Source organism: Urocitellus parryii, chromosome 4 (assembly GCF_045843805.1).
Source record: "Urocitellus parryii isolate mUroPar1 chromosome 4, mUroPar1.hap1, whole genome shotgun sequence".
NCBI classification, from domain to species: Eukaryota; Metazoa; Chordata; class Mammalia; order Rodentia; family Sciuridae; genus Urocitellus; species Urocitellus parryii.
The window spans coordinates 177,164,154-177,187,999 of NC_135534.1; the positions used below are offsets into that span (position 1 = coordinate 177,164,154).

Here is a 23,846-nt window from a genome sequence, read left to right on the forward strand (position 1 = left end):
GTTCTTTAAAAAAAAAAAAAGAAAGAAAAAGAAAACAATGCATCAACTCTATTTTCCAGCATTTCCTGGTGAGTAGTGTGGACAGACTGCATGTTTGCATTTATGTTCTAGGCTATCTTAGGTCTCAGAATAAGGTTTTTTTTTTTTTTTTTTTTTTTTTTTTTTGCCTTTGGTACTGAGGATAGAATCCGAGGGGCACTTACCCACTGAGCCACATCCCAACCCTTTTTTATGTTTAATTTAGAGATAGCATCTCACTGAGTTGCTTAGGGCCTCACAACCTTGCTGAGGTTGGCTTTAAACTGGTGATCCTCCTGCCTCAGCCTCCTGAGCCACTGGAATGTTAGGTGTGCAACACTGAGCCCAGCTCAGAATTGGGTTCTTACTTTGACTCCCTCTCCCCCATAGCAGCACTTAAGACAGTGGCCAGTCCAGGCCAGGCACATGCCTCTAATGCCAGCAACTCAGGAGGCTAAGGTGGGAGGATGATAAATTCAAGGCCAGCCTTAGCAACTTGGACCCTAAACAGTTTAAGTGAGATCCTGGATCAAAAAATAAAAGGGACCGGAGTGTATGTAGCTCACTGGTTAAGTATCCCTAGGTTCAATCCTTAGTACCAAAAAAGGAAAGGGAAAAAAAACAATGGCCAGTATTGGGGTCCTGCTTGGTTTCAATCGAAAATGTACCCAAAGACCCATGTTTTAAAGCTCACTGTATCATTCAGGAAATCTTCTGGGGGATGGTGATAACTTTAAGAGATGGGAACTAGTTGAGGGAAGTTATGTCATTGGGGGTGTGCTTCTGAAGAGGATACATTGGCTCCTAATCCTGTTTCCTGGCTGCCATGAGGTAAGTGCTTCCCTCAGTCATGTGCTCCCACCGTAAGGTGCTGCCTCACCACTGTGGACTGGACCCTCCCAAACGGTGAGCCCACATGAACTCTCCTTCTCTCTGTCTCTGACTTCCTCTTTTGGTGGTGTTGGGGATTGAGCCCTGGCTGCTCTACCACTGAGCTACATTCGCAGCTCTTTTCTTTTTCTTTTTAAAATCAGGCTTTTTTCTCCCATGCCTTTTCATTTTTAAAGACAGGGTGCTGCTAAGCTGCCAAGGGAGGCCTCAAATTTAGAATCCTTTCACCTCAGCCTCGGGGGTAGCTGGGATTTCAGGATAAGGCACCATCCCAGCCACTTTTTCTCTTGTTAAATCAGTTTATCTCAGGACTTTGTTTCAGTAATGGGAAGCTAACACCAGCCCCAAACTGCTTCTCCTTGTTCTTGCACCAGGAATGAGAAGCACCTGCTGTGGGATTGCATTAATTTGCTCTGGCTTGATCCTGGTCATGGAGTACGATTCTCATTCTTTGAGGAAGATTCATGCTCTTCCCTCTCCCAACCTACCCCACCCCACCCCTTTTGGGGAAAGTCTGAGCTTTTCTTTCCTGACATCCACCAGACTTGTCCACTGAGTTGTCCTCCAGGTACCTCCCTTCCAGCAGAGGGTGTGAGAAGTGATGCTCAATTCTAGCATGCAGGGCTGGAGATGTGGCTCAGCGGTAGCGCGCTCGCCTGGCATGCGTGCGGCCCGGGTTCGATCCTCAGCACCACATACCAACAAAAAATGTTGTGTCCGCCGAGAACTAAAAAAAATAAATAAATATTAAAAATTCTCTCTTTCTCTCTCTCTCTCCCCTCTCTCACTCTCTCTTTAAAAAAAAAAAAATTCTAGCATGCATGAGCAGCACCCTTCTCAATCAGTCCCCACCGTCCATTTTTTTTTCCACTTTAGATTTGCCTCTTCTAGTATCATATAAACAGAATCATACATTATGTATTTCTCTTAAAAGAAATTCCTAAGGGGGAAAAAAGTACCTATGAAACAGAATAATATGATAAAGACAACATCTGGAATCAGAAAATAATTCAGTCATGGAATAGGTATTTATTAGTATAAGAACCTCTTGACTATGGCTACATAGCAGAGGCCTCACAGAGATGGAGCCAGGCATGCACACTCACCACATGCCCCAGAAAGGGACTTAATCCAGTCGCGGAGTAGTGTCCATTCAAGGGAGGTTTATCTTTTGACTTCAGAATCTGTCTTAAACAGCCAAGGCTCTGTCTGTAGAATCTTATAATTCAAAATGATTTGTACTAAAAAGGCAACTTTATAGAACAGATACAAGGGAAATTTGCTAAACAAGAGACTAAAAGGTGCAAACTGAAATGATTAAAGATTCTATTTTCCTCTAGTTTGAGTTGATATAACTTTGAATGTATTTGGTATTGTTCTCAAAACACAATGTGCTTTCTGTTCCACAAATAATAGAAGCTTTAGTAGCTCCAAATGGTAACACAAGTTTTGATCTACTTGGACTTCTCTTCACCTTAGTTTTCTCAAGACATATAAAACCTCTTTTATCTCCAAGTCTAGGATCAGTGAAACCAGGGATACTTTACCACTGAGCTACATCCCCAGCCTTTATTTTGAGACAGGGTTTCACTAAACTGCCCAGGCTGTCCTTGAAAATTTTTTTTTACTCTAATTTGTTATGTATGACGGCAGAACGCATTACAATTCATATTACACATATAGAGCACAATTTTTCATCTTTGGTTGTACGCAGTCACACTATTCGTGTCTTCATACATGTACTTAGGGTAATGATGTCCATCTCATTCCACCGTCTTTCCTAACCCCATGCCCCCTCCTTTCAACTCCTTCCCCTTGAGCTTTTGATCATTCTGCCTCAGCCTCCCGAGTTGCTGGGATTACAGGTGTGCACTACTGCACCTGGCTAATTTCTTTTTTACTCATTACTTTCATATTTTACACACAAATTACAAATGGAAGATACTGGGTTCCAATGTTTTTTCCCCAGTTTTCCTTACGCTGTCCTCCTCAAAACTCTTAAGCTGGGTGTGGTGGCTCAGAAGGCTGAGGCAGAAGGATCACAAGACTTGCCTCAGCAACTTCAGACCCTGTGTGAAAAAATAAAAAAGGGTCGAGGATGCAGCTCAGTGATAAAGTGCCCCTGGGTTCAATCCCCAGTACCAAAATAAATAAATAAAAATTTAAAATACTCTATCAATCAAGGAGTGATTAATTCAAGAAAACCTAGAAGTTTTAGTCACTCATTGCCCAGAAAAGTCTAACAGTGCTAAAGAAAATTCTGAGATTTCTTCCACCAAGAGAAAGGAGAAAGCTACTTACCATAAACCACCTATTATTAGATATGACCACCCTTGAAAGAGCAGTTAGTACTATCTGAAACAAATAGGAAGCATCTCAATGTAGCTAAAAGCATTTTTTTTCCCCAAAAGTGCACTCTTTGTAAGGAACAAGTAACTGCTTTGCCCACAAGTAACTGCTTAATTACACCTAAACTGTTTTACTTCTGGTGATGTTGAAGAGTAGAGCTAACAAGGGATTTGCCCTAAAGCAATTAAATCACTGGAGACTGGTGCAGTGGGGCAAGCTGGGAATCCCAGCTACTCAGGAGGCTGAGGGGGGAGGATTCCAAAATTGAGGCTTATTTAGGGAGGCCATGTCTGAATAAAAGCATGTTGGGGATTATTAAGTCAGTGGGACAGTGCTTGCCTAGCATGTGCAAGGCCCTGGGTCTGATCCCTAGCACTACAAAAACAACAAAAAAGACAAGATTCTTAGTAGTAAAGCTATATAGAAAATTAACTTGTGTGGACTTCCTCCTGACCAAACAAGATGGGATAAATGTTCATTTTACCAGAATTCCTCAGGTGAACTGCTAAAAGACAAGACAGTGTGCTAAATGTTTTACCAACAGATCAATAAACTACCACAAAAAAGAAAGTGTTAATAGTAAGAAATGAATCACAAATCACCAAATAGGATGGGCTTAAAAAACAAACTTTATTCCAATTACCGCAAAAAGTATGTTAACTCTGAAACATTTAACAGATTTGAATTTAACTCATAGTCACATAACTCAAAACAGCAAAGTGTTTGTGTGTTTAACTGCTTTTAATAACAAAACTTTAAGAGGGAACAGACCCCCACAAAATTTGGGAGCTATTTAGGCAAGCAAATATTAAGCAAAAAGCATTAAAAGCTAAAAATCCTCAAATTTAGAGAGAATGCCATTCAAGTCTTCAATATACATTTATTTGCACATGAAAAAACAAAGATTTTACTATAAAGGAAACCGAGTCTGAGTGCTTACCCTTTGTTCCAGTACCATCTCCCGCCTTGCCTTCATTTTCGGACTCCCACACCACAGTACTTCACCTGTATTGCCCTGCTGTTGGTTGAACATGATTGGCTTCCTGGAAGCAAGCCCTCCAGATCCCACATATACCCTGTCTGCGGCTCAGTATTCCCTTAGAGGTTTGCACAGCCTTATATGAGTATTATCGCTGTTGTTGAGCTTGGGAATTTCAGGCATCCAAACGTAAGTTTATATACATAAGTTTTATTGCACAGGTCACAATGTATAGCAGGTGATTATATAATCAACCATGAGTCAAGATGAACATTTGATTATTTAGACAAAAACATCAACTTTGTCCCCTTCTACAAAAGAACAAGACATAAGATTTGCCACCATACAAAGGCTGTGTTTGCTCTGTGGTGCAGTCCTGAGGGCTTGTACCACTTGAAGTGTGTTAAATTCAGAATTCATAACATTTCTAGAGGCATCAAACAGGGAGCATAGGACACAAAACCTCAAGTGTCTTATACTCATGAGCTGCCTGTGCCATGTATGTAACAGAAAGGCCACTTAAAGCTCTTCAGATAGTTATTCAATCATGTTTGCCTTTTAAAAATGATTAGCACAACAGTTCACACTGAAGGTAAAAACAGTAGTTAGAATTTCTTAAGTACACATTTTGACTTAAAGTTCAGATAAAGCGTTGGCTACAAGTTCTGAATTGACAAATTTAAAAAAAAAGTCTAGGAAAACACAAAACCATCTCTGGTAATGTGTTTGCAGTTTGGTCTTCAAGAGCTGTAAAAATGACAAGTTTAAAAATGAGTTAAAACCATTAACAATGTTGTTTTTAAATGTCATGTTTGAGATACCAAAAACAACAAAGCACTTTCAATTCTCGTATCACTTTTATTTCACAAAAGTGCTTTACAACTTAAATCTCTCCCCTGTGTGGAGTGTAAAGACAAAAAGGCCCACAGAATGGAGGCCCCGGAGGTGTCTTCAAGGCCAGGGGCTGCTCCATGTGCGGAGCACCTCTGCTCACACGTGACTGGGGGTCAGGAGTGTCGTCTCCATTCACTTCTGAAACTCCCTTTAAATCCTGACTCAGTAGGCCAAGGGAAGCTATTTAAAATTTATTTGGTGTCAAATTCTTGCTTTCTGAAATCCTCACATCTGTACCTTGGTCTCTGAACTGCTGTATCTACCACAAAAATATGAAGCAGAGCTGCTATACAGCTATTTAATTCCATTACTGCCTTGCAAATATTTAATGTGCTCCCTAACCCTTCACAGTTGGAAGGATGGTCACCTGATTTAACCAGCCACACTGTTTAGAGGTAAATGACTGTTTGGACTATAAGTCCACAAAAACTTTTGAGTAAGCTACTAGATGAGGCCCTGATTTATTTTTGTTGGTATGTGCACATATTACCCAGAAAAATGAAAAATTTGTATCAAAAAACCTTTCAAAGTAGGTTGGGAGCGGGGGAGGGGGGGTGAGAAGCGTAGCTCAGTGGCAGAGTTCTTGTGTAGCAGGCACAAGGTCCTGGGTTTCATCCCCAGTACTGCAAAAAACCAAAGCAAACCCCCTCCCCCAAACCTACCCACTTCTTCATGTCATATATTGGGAGGCAAAAGCTATATAATATTTACAGATGGATTTTTTTAAAGATTCATAAGCTACTTCTCTAGAATGTTCCTTATGTTTCATTAGTTTTTCAACTGATCCTAGAGTCATTTTGTTTCATCTACCTCGAAAAAAAAAGTTCTAATATTTCCTGGTTCTTTTAACAAATAACTTATCTGTTAAATAAGGTACGAGTATGTTGTCGGGCCAATACCAAGCTCTAGAATTCAAAATAAGCCTTCTAATGTCTTTATTTAGATCATATGCTCTCAAATTATTTTGTTTTAATGTCACACTGGTAGAACTAAGTTCCCCAAATGCCCAAATCCTAAGATGTCCCTATTTCCAAAAGTAAAATAAAGACTGCTAATACCATGGAGCAAAATCTATCCTGAGCTTCCCCATCGAGCCCTGTAACATTTAGAAAGCAGGAAAAAAAAGGGGGGGGAGGATCAGCTAATATGGAAGTGTTTATCTTTTATGGAAGTGTTTATCTTTTAAAAGTAGTTTCAAGAGACCAGGATGCTTGAATATGATATATTACTACTCAAGGGGGGAAAAACCGTCAAAGCCCTCTGCTAAGTTGGCACCAATAATATTAAAGAAACCAAGATAAAAGAGTGTGATCCATATGCATTTATGACCTCTTAATAGCATGAAATGTTTATAGTCCTCCATCTTTTAGCAAAGAAATCAGTAAAATTAACACAAGGATATTTTGGAAGGGCTTAAGATCATAGTCAGAATTAAAGAGAAAACTTTCAAAGCTAGAAAGCAAAACTTTCATTAGTTGCTTGATTCTACCACATCTAAACTGGCAGTTTGGACAATCACGATCCAACAGGTGCTTAGTTTCAAAACTAACACCAACAATTCATCATGAAACACCTACACCTAATTAGCTGTTCTTCTCTGTTCTGTTCCTTTGTCTATCACATAAACGCTGGAGTTCAATGAAGACTACCCTTTGCAAGTGCTCCTAAAAGCCAAGAAGCAAGAAATGGAGTAACAAAGTGAGCCTGAGAAGTCCCAGGGCCCTAGAGCATTCTCTCTGGCTGATCACATGCATTCATGTTTCAATAACGAAGTCTTCAGGCTGTTCTGGAAAAAAAGAATCATATCTTCACTGTTTGGTTACCCTGTGAAAGGTCACCAGACAGAAGCTATTTACCAGACAACAAGCCTAAAGCTCTTGGGTAATGACAAAAACAACAAAAAACCTTTAAATTTTCCTACTGAAACTTTTTATTGTTTATTTTTGTTGTTGAGGCTTAAGGAAATTAACTTTGCCCATAATTCATTCAGCCTGGACTTAGTGACACCAACTTATATTTGAGCCAATTAGGAATAAGACCAAACTACATTCTTAGGTCTATTTAGTTAATACATGGCACTTCACCAACGACTTTTCTCATATAACCTTTAACAAGAACTCATAAGTAGCATTGATTATCCCCCAAGAGATGAGAGATCGATGGTAATTCAAATGGGCACCTCTGAAAAGATTTGTCAATTTTCTGTCCCGTTCTAGCCAGATTGTTTTGAAAACCTTGGGGAAAGACTGAAATTCTCCACCAATCTGAGACTGTATGCGAGTTTTTACAACATTAACTGGAAAAAACAAGAATCCCAACATGGCACCCAGTAGACCTCCACAGATAAAGTCATTGACCAAATGAGCACTGTGAGTCGTTGCAGTAGGCAGGTGCTCCTTAATGGGACCTCGAAGACCAAAGAAAAGGACATTGCTGGATCCATTACGGAATAGAATGGGCACCAAACCTCGATAATACTCTCCAATTCCATGGCACTTCAGTGCCCTGAAAGCCTGATAAGTGTTTGTGAACTTGTCATGATGCTTGTGGTCTTGAAGCAATGTCTGAACTCTTTCCAATGGAGTGAAAATGGCTTCTGTTGTCCCTGCAAGTACTGCCGCCACGCCACGGGTCGCAAACTCTGGGGCACTGACGTGCTTTTGGAGAAGGGAAGACAAATCCTCATACAGACCAAACATAAGTGCCAGGGTGGTGGTTTTCTGCATTAATGGCGGAAGGATTCCACGATACAAGTTTCTAAATCCATCCCTCCTCAACTGAAGCACTGCATCCCGGGTTTTGATTCCATAGAGCTGCTGCCGAAAAAGGATCTTCTGAATGGGAAATGTGATGGCTACATTGTTGAAAGCTGCGCAGCAGCCACATAAGTAATGCTTCATCTCACCAACATTTGTAATGTGAGGTGAGATGTCTTGTTTTGAAGATGTAAGGATTGGTGGTCTCTTTTCATGAGCTTCTGAATCCATCATGTTGCTTAAGGTCTCTCTTCTTCATGAAGGATTTTTTTTTAACCTACAAATAAAAAATGATAATGGGTAAATTTTTTTTTGTGGTGCTGGGGATGGAACCCAGAGCCTTGTGCATACCAGGCAAGTGCTCTACCACTGAATTATGCCTCTAGTCCAAGGGAAAACCTTTTCATGGAGAGACAAACACATGGAATTTCTCTTTAATCCCTCCTCCAATTTATGAACCATATGTTTTCCCTTTTAGACTAGGCAAGTAGTTCGCCACATACATTTTTTTTCATTATCATGTTAATTTAGAACATATGAATGGAATTCAGTGTGATAATTCAGTGCACTATACTATGTATCAGCAATTCTTTAAAGTATTTTCAGAAGACCCCTGGCCAAGTGCTACGGCACACGCCTATAATCCTAGCTAGTTGGGGGATAGGAAGACCAAGTTCAAGGTCAGCCTCAGCAACTTAGTGTGACCCTGTCTCAAAATAAAAAATAACTAGGGATGGAGGTATAGCTCAGTAGTAGAGCACCCATGGGTTCTATTCCCAGTATGTGGGAAAGGGGGAGGCTCTTTGGGATTCACAATAATAATTTTTAAGAGTGGAACCAGGCACTGAGGTTGTGGCTTAGTGGTAAAGCACTTGCCTAGTATGTGTAAGGCACTGGGTTAGATTCTCTTATGCAAATAAATAAATGAATCATATTAAAGTCCACCAACATCTAAAAAAAATTAAAGAAAAAAGAGGGGAGCCAGGCACAGTGGTCACATGACTTGGGAGGCTGAGGAAGGCCAGCCTCAGCAACTTTGTGAGATACCATCTCAAAATAAAAAATTAAAAGGGCTGGGGATGTAGCTCAGTTCAATTTCTAGTACTAAAAACAAACAAACAAACAAATAAATAAAAATAATGTAAAGGATCCTGAGACCAAAATAGTTCAAGCACCACTGAACTACTTCCTAACTATTGGCTGTACTAAACAATGGTATATCTCTATTATTTTACTGAAATAAACTCAAAGTCTTCCCATGGTAGTTAATACGGCAAAATGTGCATGCATGCATTCTATTCATACTTAGAGTTATTTAGTACCTTTGAACTTGGCCCGCTGGCAAGTATTAGGATTCAAAGACAAGAAATTCACAAACTAATAGAAGAATCTGCCAATGTAAACAATTACAACCAATATCTTCTATGATAAATATGTGCTGTTGGACACATGAGGTACAAATGCTGGGAGGTGGAGAGATGTGGAAAATGAGGTCACAGAAGGCCTGCAGGCTGTACTATATTTTTACATAATTTAATTTTCAAAACAACTCTATATTATTTTCTCAGTTTTACAAAAAACAAAATGAAACAAAATAAACCTCCCCCCCAAAACGAAAATCAACATTCTCCATTGTTCAAGGTATACCTAGTAACTGGTGGGGCCAGCATTTTGAAATGAAGTCTGACTCCAGGGCTCACATGCCTACTACCACACCACAGACTGCAATGACTGTGGGAGGCTGCCTTGGATAAGAGGCAGGTAGACCAGAGAGTGCAAGGATCTGAAGTCTAAACATATAGGCTTGCTTACTGAGTGGCACCAAGGCAAAGTCCTACCCCTGTAACACATCTGCTTTCATAAAATACAAGCAAGCTCTTTGCTTCCAGTCATCAAAATCTGATTTTTCCAGCTGGGGATGTGGCTCAAGCAGTAGCGCACTCGCCTGGCATGCGTGCGGCCCGGGTTCCATCCTCAGCACCACATACAAACAAAGATGTTGTGTCCGTCGAAAACTAAGAAAAATAAATATTAAAAAATCCTCTCTCTCCCTCTCTCTTAAAAAATTCTCTCTCTTAAAAAAAAAAATCTGATTTTTCCAAACAGAAAACAAAAACAAAAGATTCAAATTGGATTATCCAGAACAATTCCTACATTGCAAGTGTGGTCCTGGAAACTGTATTTAGGGATGACATGGTCATTTTATTATACTTTAGATATATCAGGCTAAATATTTTAAAATTGACTTTAATTCCTTAACAGTAAGTCACCACACTTACTATGACTATTAAATAAATCAATTTAAAAATGAACAAAGGGGGCTGGGGATATAGCTCAGTTGGTACCGTGCTTGCCTTGCACAAACAAGGCCCAGGGTTCCATTCCCAGCACCACAAAAAACAAACAAAAAAGGACTTCAACAGACATTTCTCTGAAGATAATGTACAAAATGACCAATAAGCACATGAGAAGATGCTCAATGTCTGTGATCAGAGAAATGCAAATCAAGACCACAAGACAGTATCACCTCATACCTATGAAGGTGGCTACTACTGCAAAACCAAAGAACAACAATAGAAACACAGAAAGTAACAAGTGCTGACAGGGATGTGAAGCTGGAACGCTCAGACACCCTTAGTGGGACTGCAAAATACAACTGCTATGGAAAACAGCATCCTGCACCTGGGTATCCAAAATAACAAAGCAGAGCCATAAAGACCATGCATATCCACATTTAGAGCAGCTCTACTTAAGAACCCAGAGGCAAGGACTGGGGTTGGGGCTCAGTGGTAGAGCACTTGCCTAGCACATGTGAGGCACTGGATTCGATCCTCAGCACCATATAAAAATAAATAAATAAAATAAAGGTATTGAAGTTCACCTAAAACTTAAAAAAAAAAAAAAACAAAAACAACCCAGAGGTGAAGGCATCCAAGCCACATACAAGGGCTTCCAAGAGAAACAGAGTCAGATACCTCATCAAGATATTTGTCTTAGGACAAAAAACTACAAAGTGCCTTATGTTTTTCCCTCCAAATACTACACATGTGCCGCTGTGAACTGTGAAACATTCAGGACTAAAGGTACAGAGAAATGTGATCATAGTCAAGCAGAGTGTGTAGCTGAAGCAGAGAAAAACCAGCAGCAGCTCTTGAAAGCTGACATCCACAGGAGCCACAGTCCACAACAAAGTCCACAACACACAACCACGATTTCCCTTCTAAGAATAAAGCTTAGGGAAATAATTACTTACATAAGATGTATGCAAAGATTCACCCCTAACATCATCACAATGCTTTCTTGTTGTTTTTGGAACTGGGGATTAACCCAGAGGCACTCTACCACTGGGCCACATCCCCAGACATTTTTAAAATTTTGAGACAGTGTCATGCTCAGTTGCCCAGGCTGGTCTCAAACCTGTGATCCTCCTGCCTCAGTCTCCTGAGTGTCAGGGATTACAGGAATGTGCCACAGTATCAGGCATAACAGTGCTTTTAATAGCAAATTCTGAATAAAAATTAAATGCTCCATAGTAAGGAACCCACTGCATAAATGAAGATGTATCTACATGACAGGTGTTGAGAGCCTTCTCAACGGGCATATTATATGATCATAAATCAAAGTATTTGGGGCTGGGATTGTGGCTCAGTGGTAGAGCACTCATCTAGCACGCATGAGGCCCTGGGTTCAATCCTCAGCACCACATAAAAATAAATAAAATAAAGGTATTGTGTCCAATTACTTCTAAAAAATAACAAAAAAAAATCAAAATATTTAATGTGAATCAAAACTACTCTAAGATTTCATCCCACTCCAGTCAGAATGGCAATTATCAAGAATACAAGCAATAATAAGTGTTGGCAAGGATATGGGGAAAAGGTACACTCAATACATTGCTGGTGGCACTGCAAATTGGTCAACCATTATGGAAAGCAGTATGGAGATTCCTTAGAAAACTTGGAATGGAACCACCATTTGACCCAGCTAACCCACTCCTTGGTCTATATCCAAAGGACTTAAAATCAGCATACCACAATGACACAGCCACATCAATGTTCATAGCAGCTCAATTCACAATAGCTAAACTGTGGAACCAACCTAGATGCTCTTCAACAGATGGATGGATAAAGAAACTGTGGTACATATACACAATAGAATATTACTCAGCATTAAAAGAGAATAAAATTAAGGCATTTGCAGGTAAATGGATGGAGGTGGAGAATAACATGCTAAGTGAAGTAAGCCAATCCCAAAAAACCAAACAAGGAATGTTCTTTCTGATAAGTGGATGCTGACCCATCATGAGGGAGAGGGAGTGCAGGGGAGAATGGAGGAACTTTAACTGGGCAAAGGGGAGGGAGAGGAAGGTAGGGGGCAAGGGGGCACGAAAGATGGTGGAATTAGATGAACATCATTACCCTAGGTACACATATGACTGCACATTTGGTGAGACTCTACATCATCTACAACCAGAGAAATGAAAAGTTGTGCTCCATTTGTGTACAATGAATTGAAATACACATGTATTATAAATTAGGACAAATTTTTAAAAATAAAAATAAAAATAAATACATGAAAAAAAGCATTTAAGGTTCAGAATATTATTACGTGTTTAATGTTGCTTATGAAATTTAAATAAGTCCTTTATTCAAGGAATAAACAATGTTACAGAAAAAAGCAAAATAAAACTTTTTATTGACATGTAACAGTACTAAGGCCCAATCCTATGTATTTTTTAAATATTTATTTTTTACAACTACAATATTTTTTTAAATATTTATTTTTTACAACTAATATTTAGTTGTAGTTGGACTCAATATCTTTATTTATTTATTTTTATATGGTGCTGAGGATCGAACACATACTAGGCAAGTGCTCTACCACTGAGCCACAACCCCAGCCCACAATCCTATTTTTAAATCAAAATTTACATACACAAAAAGGCTCAAGTGAGTGGTTTATCTATATTTTCTAATTTCACAGTAATGCTATATTTTCCTGTTTTACTTTTTTCAATGTAAATTAAATTTGCCTTGGTCTATTCAACTGTTTTCAAAAGTTAAAACAGTAACAATAATGGTCTAATGCTCGGGCTGGGGTTGGGGCTGAGAGGTAGCGCACTTGCCTGGCATGTATGAGGCACTGGGTTCGATTCTCAGTACCACATATGAAGAAATAATAACAACAACAATAATAATGGTCTAATGAGGACAAGAAAAAGCCAACAGTGATAGACGTGAATTAGATGAAGAGAATACGTATCAGATGCCTCTTTCAGAGAGATTAGGATAAGCAAATAATTAGACTACAAGGTGACAAGAATCACAGAAACATGCACAAGGTATCCAAGGCCCACAGAGGGCTCTCAGCAGTCTGGTGGGTGGCAGGCAGGAGAGGGCCTCTGGCCTGGCTTTGAAAGCTGAGTAAGGCACATAATGGGAAAGCACATTCTGGCCAACAATGGCACAGGCTGAGGCACAGGTCCTGTGTCAAGGGATCAACAGTATCACATATTTGAAAAATTACTTATGTATGCTCTGCACAACGTAGGTGGGAGGACAGGCAGCTGATGAGAAAGAAGAAGCAGGCTAGGACCTGTGTCATGGGAGACCCTCAGGAAAATCCCAAGACCATCCTCAATCACATGTGAAGCAAATGGAACATACCTTTCTTAGGTATGTTACACCAAGATCTGTGTGCCTTTTCCAAGACAGATGATATTAAGAAAATGTAAACATCTATACCATGTGTGGTCCAGAGCCTCTGTTTAGAGTTTGAGCAGGCTTGCTGAACACTTCTATTAGAAAAGATAAACTCGCCTTCAGTTCTGAGTATCCCTGCACAACCCTCTAAGGTAATAAAAGCAGGAAACTTTTGTCCACTAAATGTCACCAGGTTGTTCCTAGAGAACTGCACAGTGACAGGGTTCAAACCTTTCACTAAACACTCTGATGACCAGGTGAGCTGTGGCTCTAAGCTCTAAAGTCCAAAAATTTTGTTCACTTGAACAAAATTTTTGTTTTGACAAGTTGCTTCACTGCAATTTGAACAGAAAAATTATTTCTAATTTTCGCCTGTACCAAATCAGTTAGATCATGAAGTCACTATGTTTAATAGAGATGCCAGTTTCCTTGGAGTTGAGCTGCTTGTAGATCCAACAATAAAAAATGAACCATTTGAATAAAAATTCATAAAAGAAACGTGTTAAGTGATTAGAAAAAAGCTGCATATCAATTAAACTCACAGACACTCCCTCCTGGAGTGGGCTCACTGGCCCACTCATCTTTAGCAATCAAACCGACTGAGACCACTCTCACTCCACCTCTTATTTTTGGCCCTCTTCCAATCTAGCTATCATTTTAAAAATAAGCAAAACGAACATACTATTAAGCAAAAAAAAAAAAAAAGGAAAGCACACACATTATGGGATCGAGGATCAGCAGAGGGGTGCCTGAGAGCTCTGCATGGCTGCTCTCTATCAAAAGAATGCTCTGTACACCACTGATTCTCCTGTATAACCACTGTTTCTTGTTCCTCCTTGTTTTGGCCTTTAAACAATACGGCAATGGGCAACCTTGTACCTAAACCATGATGAATGCACTATTTTACATTTCAATTTTTTTGAATAAAATACTGCATTTTTCCTTTTTATTCACCATTTAAGTTTCTTAAGCTTTCGTTTATGGTGCCCATTCTCCTGCAAGCACTTCTCCCCCCTGATTTGTAAATGTCTTTGTCTATGAAGAAAATCAAACCTAGGTATATTAATAAAAGAATTGCAAATCCTTTTCTCTCTTTGTATCATTTTTGTGGTATTAACAAAATACTTTGTCTTTTAGATTTTATGGCCTCTGTAGGCCTTCATTACTCTAAAAAATTATAAACAAGTAACCTAGGCTTTCTTCTATAGTTTCTATGGTTTCATTTATCAACTGCACTGATCTCTCTCCTAACTTTCAATGGAAGGAGTAAGGCAAAGATAACAAAGTGCAAAACACCATCAACCAAACTCTTTTTCTTAGTGGTTTGCATAATCTAAATACCCAGGATTTGCACTGATTTTTGAACTCCATTCTTCTCTACCGTTTTCCTACTCTTCATTCTCCAGCACTAATCTGTTTTAGCCAACTGTGATGTCCAAATGTATCTCTTTATTCCAAGACTCCCCCTCCACGCTTCAAAGAATCATCACTGCTTTCCTGGTTCTCTTACCTTTTCCAGGAGAACTTCAGTGTATTTCATTGTATTCCTCCCAAAAAATCTGTTAGTGTTTTATAGTGGAGGTGGCTGTAAAGTATAGATTTTTAAAATGATCACCTTTTAAAAACTGCATCTTATTCCAGGTAAAGTGGCACAGGCCTCTAATCCCAGCAACTTGGGATGCTGAGACAGGATTGCAAGTTTGAGGACAGCCTCAGCAACTTAGTGAGACCTATCTCAAAATTAAAAAAGGGCCGGGGATGTAACTCACTGATAAAGTGCCCTTGGGTTCACTTCCTCAATACCAATCCCTTCCCCAAAATAAAAATCTTTCTTACATCTTTTCACAAACCTTATAGCACTTATTCTCTTGACTATATCTTACATATGGATACTGTTATCAATATGTTGCTTCCTTCTATTAATTTCCTTTCTTTCCTTTCCTTTTCTGTGGGTACCAGGTATTAAATCCATGGGTGGGGGCTGGAGATGTGGCTCAGCGGTAGTGCGCTCGCCTGGCATGCGTGCGGCCCGGGTTCCAACCTCAGCACCACATACAAACAAAGATGTTGTGTCTGCCGATAACTAAAAAATAAAATATTAAAATTCTCTCTCTCTCTCCCTCTCTCTTTAAAAAAAAAAAAATCCATGGGTGCTCTCTCTACCACTTACCTATAACTCTAATCCTTTTCAATTTTTTTTTGGGGGGGGGGCCTGGGGGAGGAGGAACTAGGGATTGCCCCTTTCTTCTTCTTTTTCTTCTTTTTCAATCCTGAGACAGGTTCTCCCTAAATTGCTTAGGGCCTTGCTAAATTGCTGAGACTGGCCTCAAACCTTCAATCCTCTTGCCTCAGTCTCAGTGGCTGGGATTACAGGCATGCACAACCACACCCAGTGTCCTTTTTAATTTTGAGACAGGGTGTCACTAACTTGCCCAGGCTGACCTCCAATGTGCAATCCTCCTGCCTTGGCATCCAAAGTTTTGGGGATTACAAGTATGTGCCATAACACTTGGCTCCTTCTATTAATTTTCTAATTTGTTTTTGTCTGCATATTAAAAAGTTACCAATTCTTGTGTATTAAGGTTAGAACAACCCACTTACTAAATCCTCTATTTCTCACTTTTTATAGGTCTGTTTTAGTTTCCATAATATAAAAAATAAAATTGCAAATAATTTTGACTTTTCTTTTGTAATACATATCTTTTTCCTGGACTGACAAATACTTCCTAAACAAAGTTATAAATATAGTGAACATCCTTTTATTTGCTTTGACATTTGTAAGAAGACTCAGAAATGAACAGTAAGCATGACACTGGCTTTTGGTTTGAGAAACAGGAAGTCTTATTATCTATTATTCAAGTCCTGTAAATCACCATGACATGGGAAAAATAGTCACTGATAACTGACCCATATGAATTTATTCCTTCTCAAGCATCCCTGTTTATCATTTATCTTTAGGATTATGTTACAAACAAGAAGTGAAGGATGTCTTCTCAGTGCTGAAAGATTATGCTTAGAAGACCCAAAACCTGCCAGGCATAGTGGCATACACCTATAGTCCCAGCTTTTGAAGGGTGAGGCAGGAGGATCACAAGTTTATGGCCAGCCTCAGCAATTTAGTGAGACAAAATAAAAAAGGCTCAAGATGGCCAGGCATAGTGGTGCATGCCTATAATCCCAGTGGCTCAGGAGGCTGAGGCAGGAGGATCATGAATTCAAAGGCAGACTCGGCAACTTAGGTAGGTCCTAAGTAACTTAGCAAGACCCTGTCTCTAAATAAAAAATGGCTGGGGATGCGGCTTGGTGGTAACGTAACCCTGGGGTCAATCCCAGTAAAGGTGGGGGCAGGCTACAAAATTTTATTCTATACTCAAAAAAATTACTTTTTTTTCTATATTAAAACATTATCAGGGGCTGGGGATGTGGCTCAAGCAGTAACGTGCTCGCCTGGCATGCGCGGGGTGCTGGGTTCGATTCTCAGTACCACATAAAAATAAAGATGTTGTGTCCACCGAAAACTGAAAAATAAATATTAAAAAATTCTCTCTCTTTAAAAAAAAAATTATTAAAAAAACCCATATTAGTATAGCGGCAATTATAACTTAGGCCCCTATCTCTACTATTTACTGTGAGTTTTATTTGCCATTGAAAATGGATTCTGTTGTTTGTGGGGGCTCATGCCTATAATCCTAGTGACTCCTAGCCTGGACAATTATATTGAGACCCTGCCTCAAAATAAAAATTAAAATTGGGCGTGTGTATAGCTCAGTGGTAGAGTACCCAGAGGTCAATCCCTAGTACCACTAAAAAAGAAAAAAAGATTTCCATTTTTTCCGAGTTACTAATGATCAACTAACAATGATCTGATAAAGAGTATACTAGGCACACTTGTAATCCCAGCAACTCGGGAGATTGAGAAAGAAAGGTTTCAAGTTCAAGGCTAGCCTCAGCAACTTAGTAAGACCTGTCTCAAAATAAGAAATAAAAAGAACTGGGGATGCAGCTCAGTGGCAAAGTGCCCCTGGGTTCCATCCCCAGTACCAAAAAGAAAAAAAAGAAAAAAGAAAGTTTACAAATATGAGAAGAAAGTATATTTATTCCAGTTTTTACTACCACCCCCCTTTCCCACCATAATTAATAAGAAATCTACCTTGAACTTTAGTGAAATGCTTTTAGGTAGCTACTAAAATTATAAGATGCAGGACACAGGGGCTGGGGATGTGGCTCAAGTGGTAGAGCGCTCGCCTGGTATGCGTGCGGCCCGGGTTCGATCCTCAGCACCACATACAAACAAAGATGTTGTGCCTGCCGAAAACTAAAAATAAATATTTAAAAAATTCTCTCTCTCTCTTTAAAATAAATAAATAAATAAATAAATAAGATGCAGGACACAGAGCCATTATAACATATAAGAGCCTTTGGAATCTACTACTTGCCTGGGTTCAAATCCCAGCTCTATCATAATCTACTGAGCTGACAAGTGTTCTTTATGACTTAACTTCCTTGTTTATAAGATAGGCAAGGTACCCAGCTAGCTCATGGGCTGGCTTAATTGAGTAAATACAGAGAAAGCACCCAGGAGTATAGTCTGAAGTATAGTAAGTACTCAGCAAGTATGAACTATTGCTATTGTTCTTTCCTGAAGTATTTATTTAATGTATCCATTCCTTGACTTATGATGGGATTATATCCTGATGAGCCCATTATAAACTGAAAATATCCTAAATTGGAAACTCATTTATTCATTTACTTACTTATTTTTGGTGCCAGGGATTGAACTCAGGGCTTCCCTCATGATAAGCACATTCTCTACCATTGAGCTATACCTCCAGCCCCCGAAAATGCATCTAATATGCCTAACCTACCAGTTCAGCAACACAAAGTACTGTTGGTTTACCCTTATGAATGCATGGCTGGCTGGGAGCTGTGGCTCACTGCTGATGCTTTGCAACTTAAAGTACAAAAAAAGGGCAAAATAGGGCTGACGTTGTGGCTCAGTGGTAGTGCGCTCGCTTAGCAAGCAAGAGGTCCTGGGTTCAGTGCTCAGCACCACATTAAAAAAACAAATAAAGGTATTGTGTCCAAATACAACTAAAAAGTGAATATTTAAAAAAAAGGGCAAAATAATTATAAGTTGAACTGTTATAAGTAAGACTCTGTATTATGTAATCACTCCTAGAATATGGGGATGAATCCTACTTGGCTATGGCAAAAAAAAATTAAATATATATATATTTTTTAAACTGGGGATTGAAACCCAGGGGTACTTTACCACTAAGCTACATCCCTAGCCATTATTTTGAGACAGGGTCTTAAAAAGTTAGTGAGGGTCTCGCTAAATTGCTTTAATTTGTGATCCTCCTGCTTCAGCCTTCAGAATTGCTGGGATTACAGGCATATACTACCCTACCTGGCTTGGCAAAATACATTTTCAATGTTTTATTAAATAACATTTGATAATTTTTTTTCTTTTTTTGGTGCTGAGGATCAAATTCAAGGCCTGTGCATGGTAATCAAGCACTCTACCACCAAGTTATACTCGTAGCCTGCCATCTGCTAGTGTATTACTTTAAAATCACAATACTATTTACAAAAGATCAAGCCTTCAATTTTACAGCTATCATCACATCAAGTTCCAGCATCAGTGTTCTACTGGCTTTTTAAAAAGAACCTGAGATTTTTCCTTCTTCATCCTGTGGAACAATTTAAATCTTATCAAAACTATCTTGTCCCTAGGAAGTTTGAAAAAATTACCTGTGACACCAGATGAGCCTCGTGGTGTGAGGGATGCTAGCTTTTTGGCAACTTTCCCAATTTCTTCCATTGTTACTGGTTTATCAGGTTCGTTCTTCTGGAGTCAATTTTGATAACTGGATTCCCTTTAAATAAGTAAAGTAAAAAATAAAAATAAACTCTGGTTTGATTTCTGTAGTCTTATTAAGCAGTGGCTATTTTAAAAAAATATTTCTAACCATGTGTATTTTTATTTCCTTTTCATTGAGAACAATCAGTTTATCTGATATGTACCTCTCCCACCCCCAGCAAAGAACCAGCTCTTCAATAATCAATTTTATTATTTTTCAGAGTTTTTAAAAAATATTTTTAGTTGTAAATGAACACATGTGGTACTGAGGATAGAACCCAGTGCCTCACACATGCGAGACAAGTGCTCTACCACTGAAACAACCCCAGCCTTATTTTTCAGTTTTTAAATTTGTTTTTCCTTTTCCTTACTTCCTTCACATGCTTTGTCTGGGTTTTCTTCTAATTTCTAAGATTAGACGGTTATTCTAATTTATTCTGTATTTCATAATTTAAGTGGTTTTTAGAAAAAAATTTTATAAACAGAATACCTTTAATTTATGTGTTTATTTTTATGTGGTGCTAAGATCAAGCTCAGTGCCTCATACATGCTAGGCAAGTGCTCTACCACCGTACCATAACTCTAGCCCCAATTTGAGTGTTTAATAAGACTATGCATTTTCTTTTGAGCAAAAAGCTCTACTACTTTTTAAGATACTCTGCATTTTATTCTAGTTGTTTCTATGTGTTCTAAAATCTTGTTTGCTCATTTAGTGTTGTTATATGCAAAAAAAAAATGATATTAAAAAAGAATAGTGGTGGGTGGCACACACCTCTAATCCCAGCTGCCTTGGAAGCTGAAACAGGAGGATTTCAAGTTCAAAGCCAGCCTTGGCAATTCAGCAAGGCCCTATGCAACTTAGACCCTGTTTCTAAATAAAATACAAAAAAAGGGCTGGGAATGTGGCTCAGTGGTAAAGGTACCAGAATATCACCTAACCTCTTTGTTAATGCAGCAAGGTTTTGTGACTTAATATGACCAAATTTAAGAAAATGTTCTATAGATGAGAAGTATGCCAGGGTACTGAGTTTGATAATAATTAACCACTTTGTCTACAACAGCCTTACTTTTTCACTGTTTCAGCTGACAGGCATGAGTTAAAAACTATTTTTTTTTTTTTTTGTATCAGGGATTGAACCCACGGGGGCTATACTACTGAGCCCCTTTTTATATTTTATTCTCAGACAGTGCCTTGCTGAGTTGGTTACAGCCTTGCTAAGTTGTTGAGGCTGGCCTCGAACTTGATATATTCCTGCCTCAACCTTGGTTAAAAACTCTTACTAGTGGGCTGGAGTAGTTGCTCAGCGGTAGATTGCTTGCCTAGCATGCGTGAGGCCCTGGGTTCGATCCTCAGCACCACATAAAAAAATAAATAAATAAAACAAAGGTATTGTGTCTATATATATATATATATATATCAAAACAAAAACAAAGAACTTATACTAGTACTATACTTACCAATTTAAGATTAACCAATATTTAAAAAACTGAAACTTAGCATAGAAAAGAACAGCAAAGAAATTTGCTATTCTTTAGGGTTCACAATTAAAGTTAAAATCAACAAAAATATTCGATGTACAAGATTGATCAATATTTTAACAACTTACGAATGTTAAAAACACTTCATTTTGACATACTGAATACATAACTTTCTCACATGTGCACGCACACTCTCTCCATTTTGTATGTGTTGCTGGGGATCAAATCCAAAGCCTTGTGCATGCCAGGAAAACACACTCCCATGGAACTACATCCCCAGGCCCAATATACTTTGAATTCTAAAGTCATCACCTAGAAGCTATTTTGTACATGTTTCTGGATGATACCGACCAAGTTATCTGTGTGCTTCAACAATAAGAATTTTGTCCACATTTATTTTTCATTTTTACTGGAATGGTACTTGTGTTACTTCACAAAATTTTGCAAATTAAAGTTACTCCATCCAGTTTGACATGACTCTAATAATGGGGACTTGTTACTAAACAAACAAAACTATGGTTAAGAGAAGCTAGCCAGTCATTTACTGACCACTGTATCAAATAAATTTTAAGACCATTACCATAGATTTAAATTCTCATATTTGAAAAAAAAATGGCTTAAGGCTCTGGAGGCTGAGGCAGGAAGATCACAAGTTCAAAGCCAGACTTATCAACTTGCAAGACTGTCTGAAAAAATGAAAAGGGCTGGCAATGTAAGTCAGTGGTTAAGCGCCCCTGAGTTTAATCCCCGATACCAAAATAAAATAAAATAAAAGCAAATAAATAAAAACTAGGCCTAGATGGAAAGAGGAATGTTATGAAAACCTCCGGGACTTCACAGATTTAAGCTTTTCCTCCACTCAGTGTGGTGGCATATGCCTGTTATTCCAGCTACATGGGGAGCTGAGGCAAGAGGACCCAGAGGACAAGTTTGAGGGTAGTCTGGGTAATTTAGTAGTCCCTGTCTCAAAATTAAAACTTCATGAAAAAGGGTTGGGGATGTAGCTCAGTAGTGGTGCCTTCCTGGGTTCATCAGCATGGCTGGAGAGCTTTTTCTCTCCTTTCATCCTAACACCAGGACGGCTTGAATAGGTTCTTAATTTAGCAACAGAAAGAGTGTGCACAGTATTCTGTAGCAACAGAGTTTAGAACTTAGCATGCATACTATGTTGTGAACACAGTTTAATTTCTTTGCTAGGTTGATCTGTATTTAAATTCCTTAACATGGATAGTAATCCTTTGCAATTCATTGCAAAATTTATTTACCATTGTTCGTTACCTGAACCGCTCAACCTATCTTAACATAAAGAAGCAAAGTTAATGAACATGACTTTCAACTGCCAAGGTTAAACTTCTGTGGCTAAAGAAATAGTGTAAAGTTTAGCCACTGTAATTTACAGTTCACGTGGATACAAATGACCCAGAAGTGATCCCAGTATAAAGGTCTATGTGCAAAAAGACACCCTGGGCAGAGGGTGACTATAATTCTCCAAGGATGTGAATTCTCACTAGTCAGCAGGTTTGAGACAGCATTCAGAACAAGGTCAGATTGGGTTCTAGTCCTAATTATGACAGTATTTTGCCACTATATGTACAAAACAATGTTTATGACTTTAAAATCCACTGATCTGAGTTTACTTTCACCTAGCAAATGAGAGACCAGACGTGTCAAGGTATACAGCATGTTATTTTCCAGTAAACAGCATATTATTTTCCCCTGAGATGCCCTAAGGATGACTCCAGGTCCAAAGCCTCTAACCTGTGACATGGAACCACAATGGGACATGAAGTGTCTAGCACATCTGGTTCCGTGTAATCCTTACAATGCAAAGGCGCAGGAAGCTCCAAATGGCAAGGTCACTATTCACGTATTTTAAGGGCTTTTGTTTCACAGATTGCAGGTAGAGAAACAGAAGGTGGAACTAAGATCAACTGGGTAGAACTGTAAGGCATAAAATAAAGGTTATGCCAAAGGGGTAAAAGAGCGAGCCGCTGACATGCTTCAGCTAGCCAAACTTTAACAGTAAATAATCAGTAGAGAGACTAACAATTAACACACCCATCCCAAAAAGCCTTGGTAAACTGTTTTCTTCGTACAACGCGATGCAATATGGTGTCTAAGAAAAAGCATTCTCCAGGCGTCCATTTCCCCAATCTCTGAATAGGGGGGAGCGGGCAGGCAAGATCACCAGGATCTCCTCGGTCTCTGGAACTCCAGAGTCTGGGGTCCGGTGGTGAGAATGTCGGAATCCCTGCCTCCAGAGGCGGTGGGTGGATGCCCTTCCGCGGGTGCCCGCGCTGGCCACCCCCGGGCGCCGGCGCTCAACCTATCTTAACACGGCCCCTCCCCGCCCAGAGGTTCCCAAGTCCCGGAGAGGAACCTCCTCAGCCTGAGAGCGCCCAAGAGAACGAACGCGCCGAGCCTTCGCGCCGATGGTCGCTACGCTGCCCCGGCGCCCGCAGAGGTCCAGGAGGGCCGGAGAGCCAGGGACCAAGAGGGCTCGGATCTGGGCCCGTAGCGCGGGGCTTCGGAAGTCCGCGAGGGAGACGCAGTGCGCGCGCGCAAAGCAAGGCCAAGTCCCCACGGTGGCGGCCGCCTCCTCGACCCTTTTTCATGCTGTTCCTCCTTCTGTCCAGATGCCGAGCGTAGGCCGGGGTTCCCCATCCCATTCCCGTACTTACCATGGCTGCGGGCGCCGGGCCCCACGCCCCGAGCCACCGGCCCGCAGGACCGCGGCGAGCGAGCCCGCGAGCCAGCGCCCGCGCAGGCGCAGACCTCGACCAATCTGTGGGGCGGGGCGAGGCGGGGAGCGCTGCGCGCCGTTCCGATCACGTGGGAGGGACACCGCCTCTCCCTAAGCCCGCGCGTTGCTGTGGGACGCGGGTGTATCTCTCCGGCTGCGGTCCGCGCGGTTT

At 39.9% G+C, this 23,846-nt stretch overlaps 1 protein-coding gene across 2 annotated transcripts; it reads right to left on the minus strand.

The window, feature by feature from the left end:
• Positions 1–3,869: 3,869 nt before the first annotated feature.
• Slc25a51 (solute carrier family 25 member 51) lies at positions 3,870–23,818 on the minus strand. 2 transcript variants are annotated; one of them, XM_026415041.2, is made up of 4 exons: positions 23,613–23,818; positions 19,344–19,468; positions 15,100–15,174; positions 3,870–8,164 (listed from the first exon to the last, which is right to left on the minus strand). In XM_026415041.2, the coding sequence occupies exon 4, from the start codon at positions 8,119–8,121 to the stop codon at positions 7,228–7,230; it is 894 nt and encodes a 297-aa protein (XP_026270826.2). In that variant the 5' UTR covers positions 8,122–8,164; positions 15,100–15,174; positions 19,344–19,468; positions 23,613–23,818; the 3' UTR covers positions 3,870–7,227. The 2 variants fall into 2 exon arrangements, with proteins under 2 accessions (XP_026270826.2, XP_026270821.2); XM_026415036.2 differs by lacking the exon at positions 15,100–15,174 and having other exon boundaries at positions 23,613–23,816.
• Between the last annotated feature and the right edge of the window lie 28 nt (positions 23,819–23,846).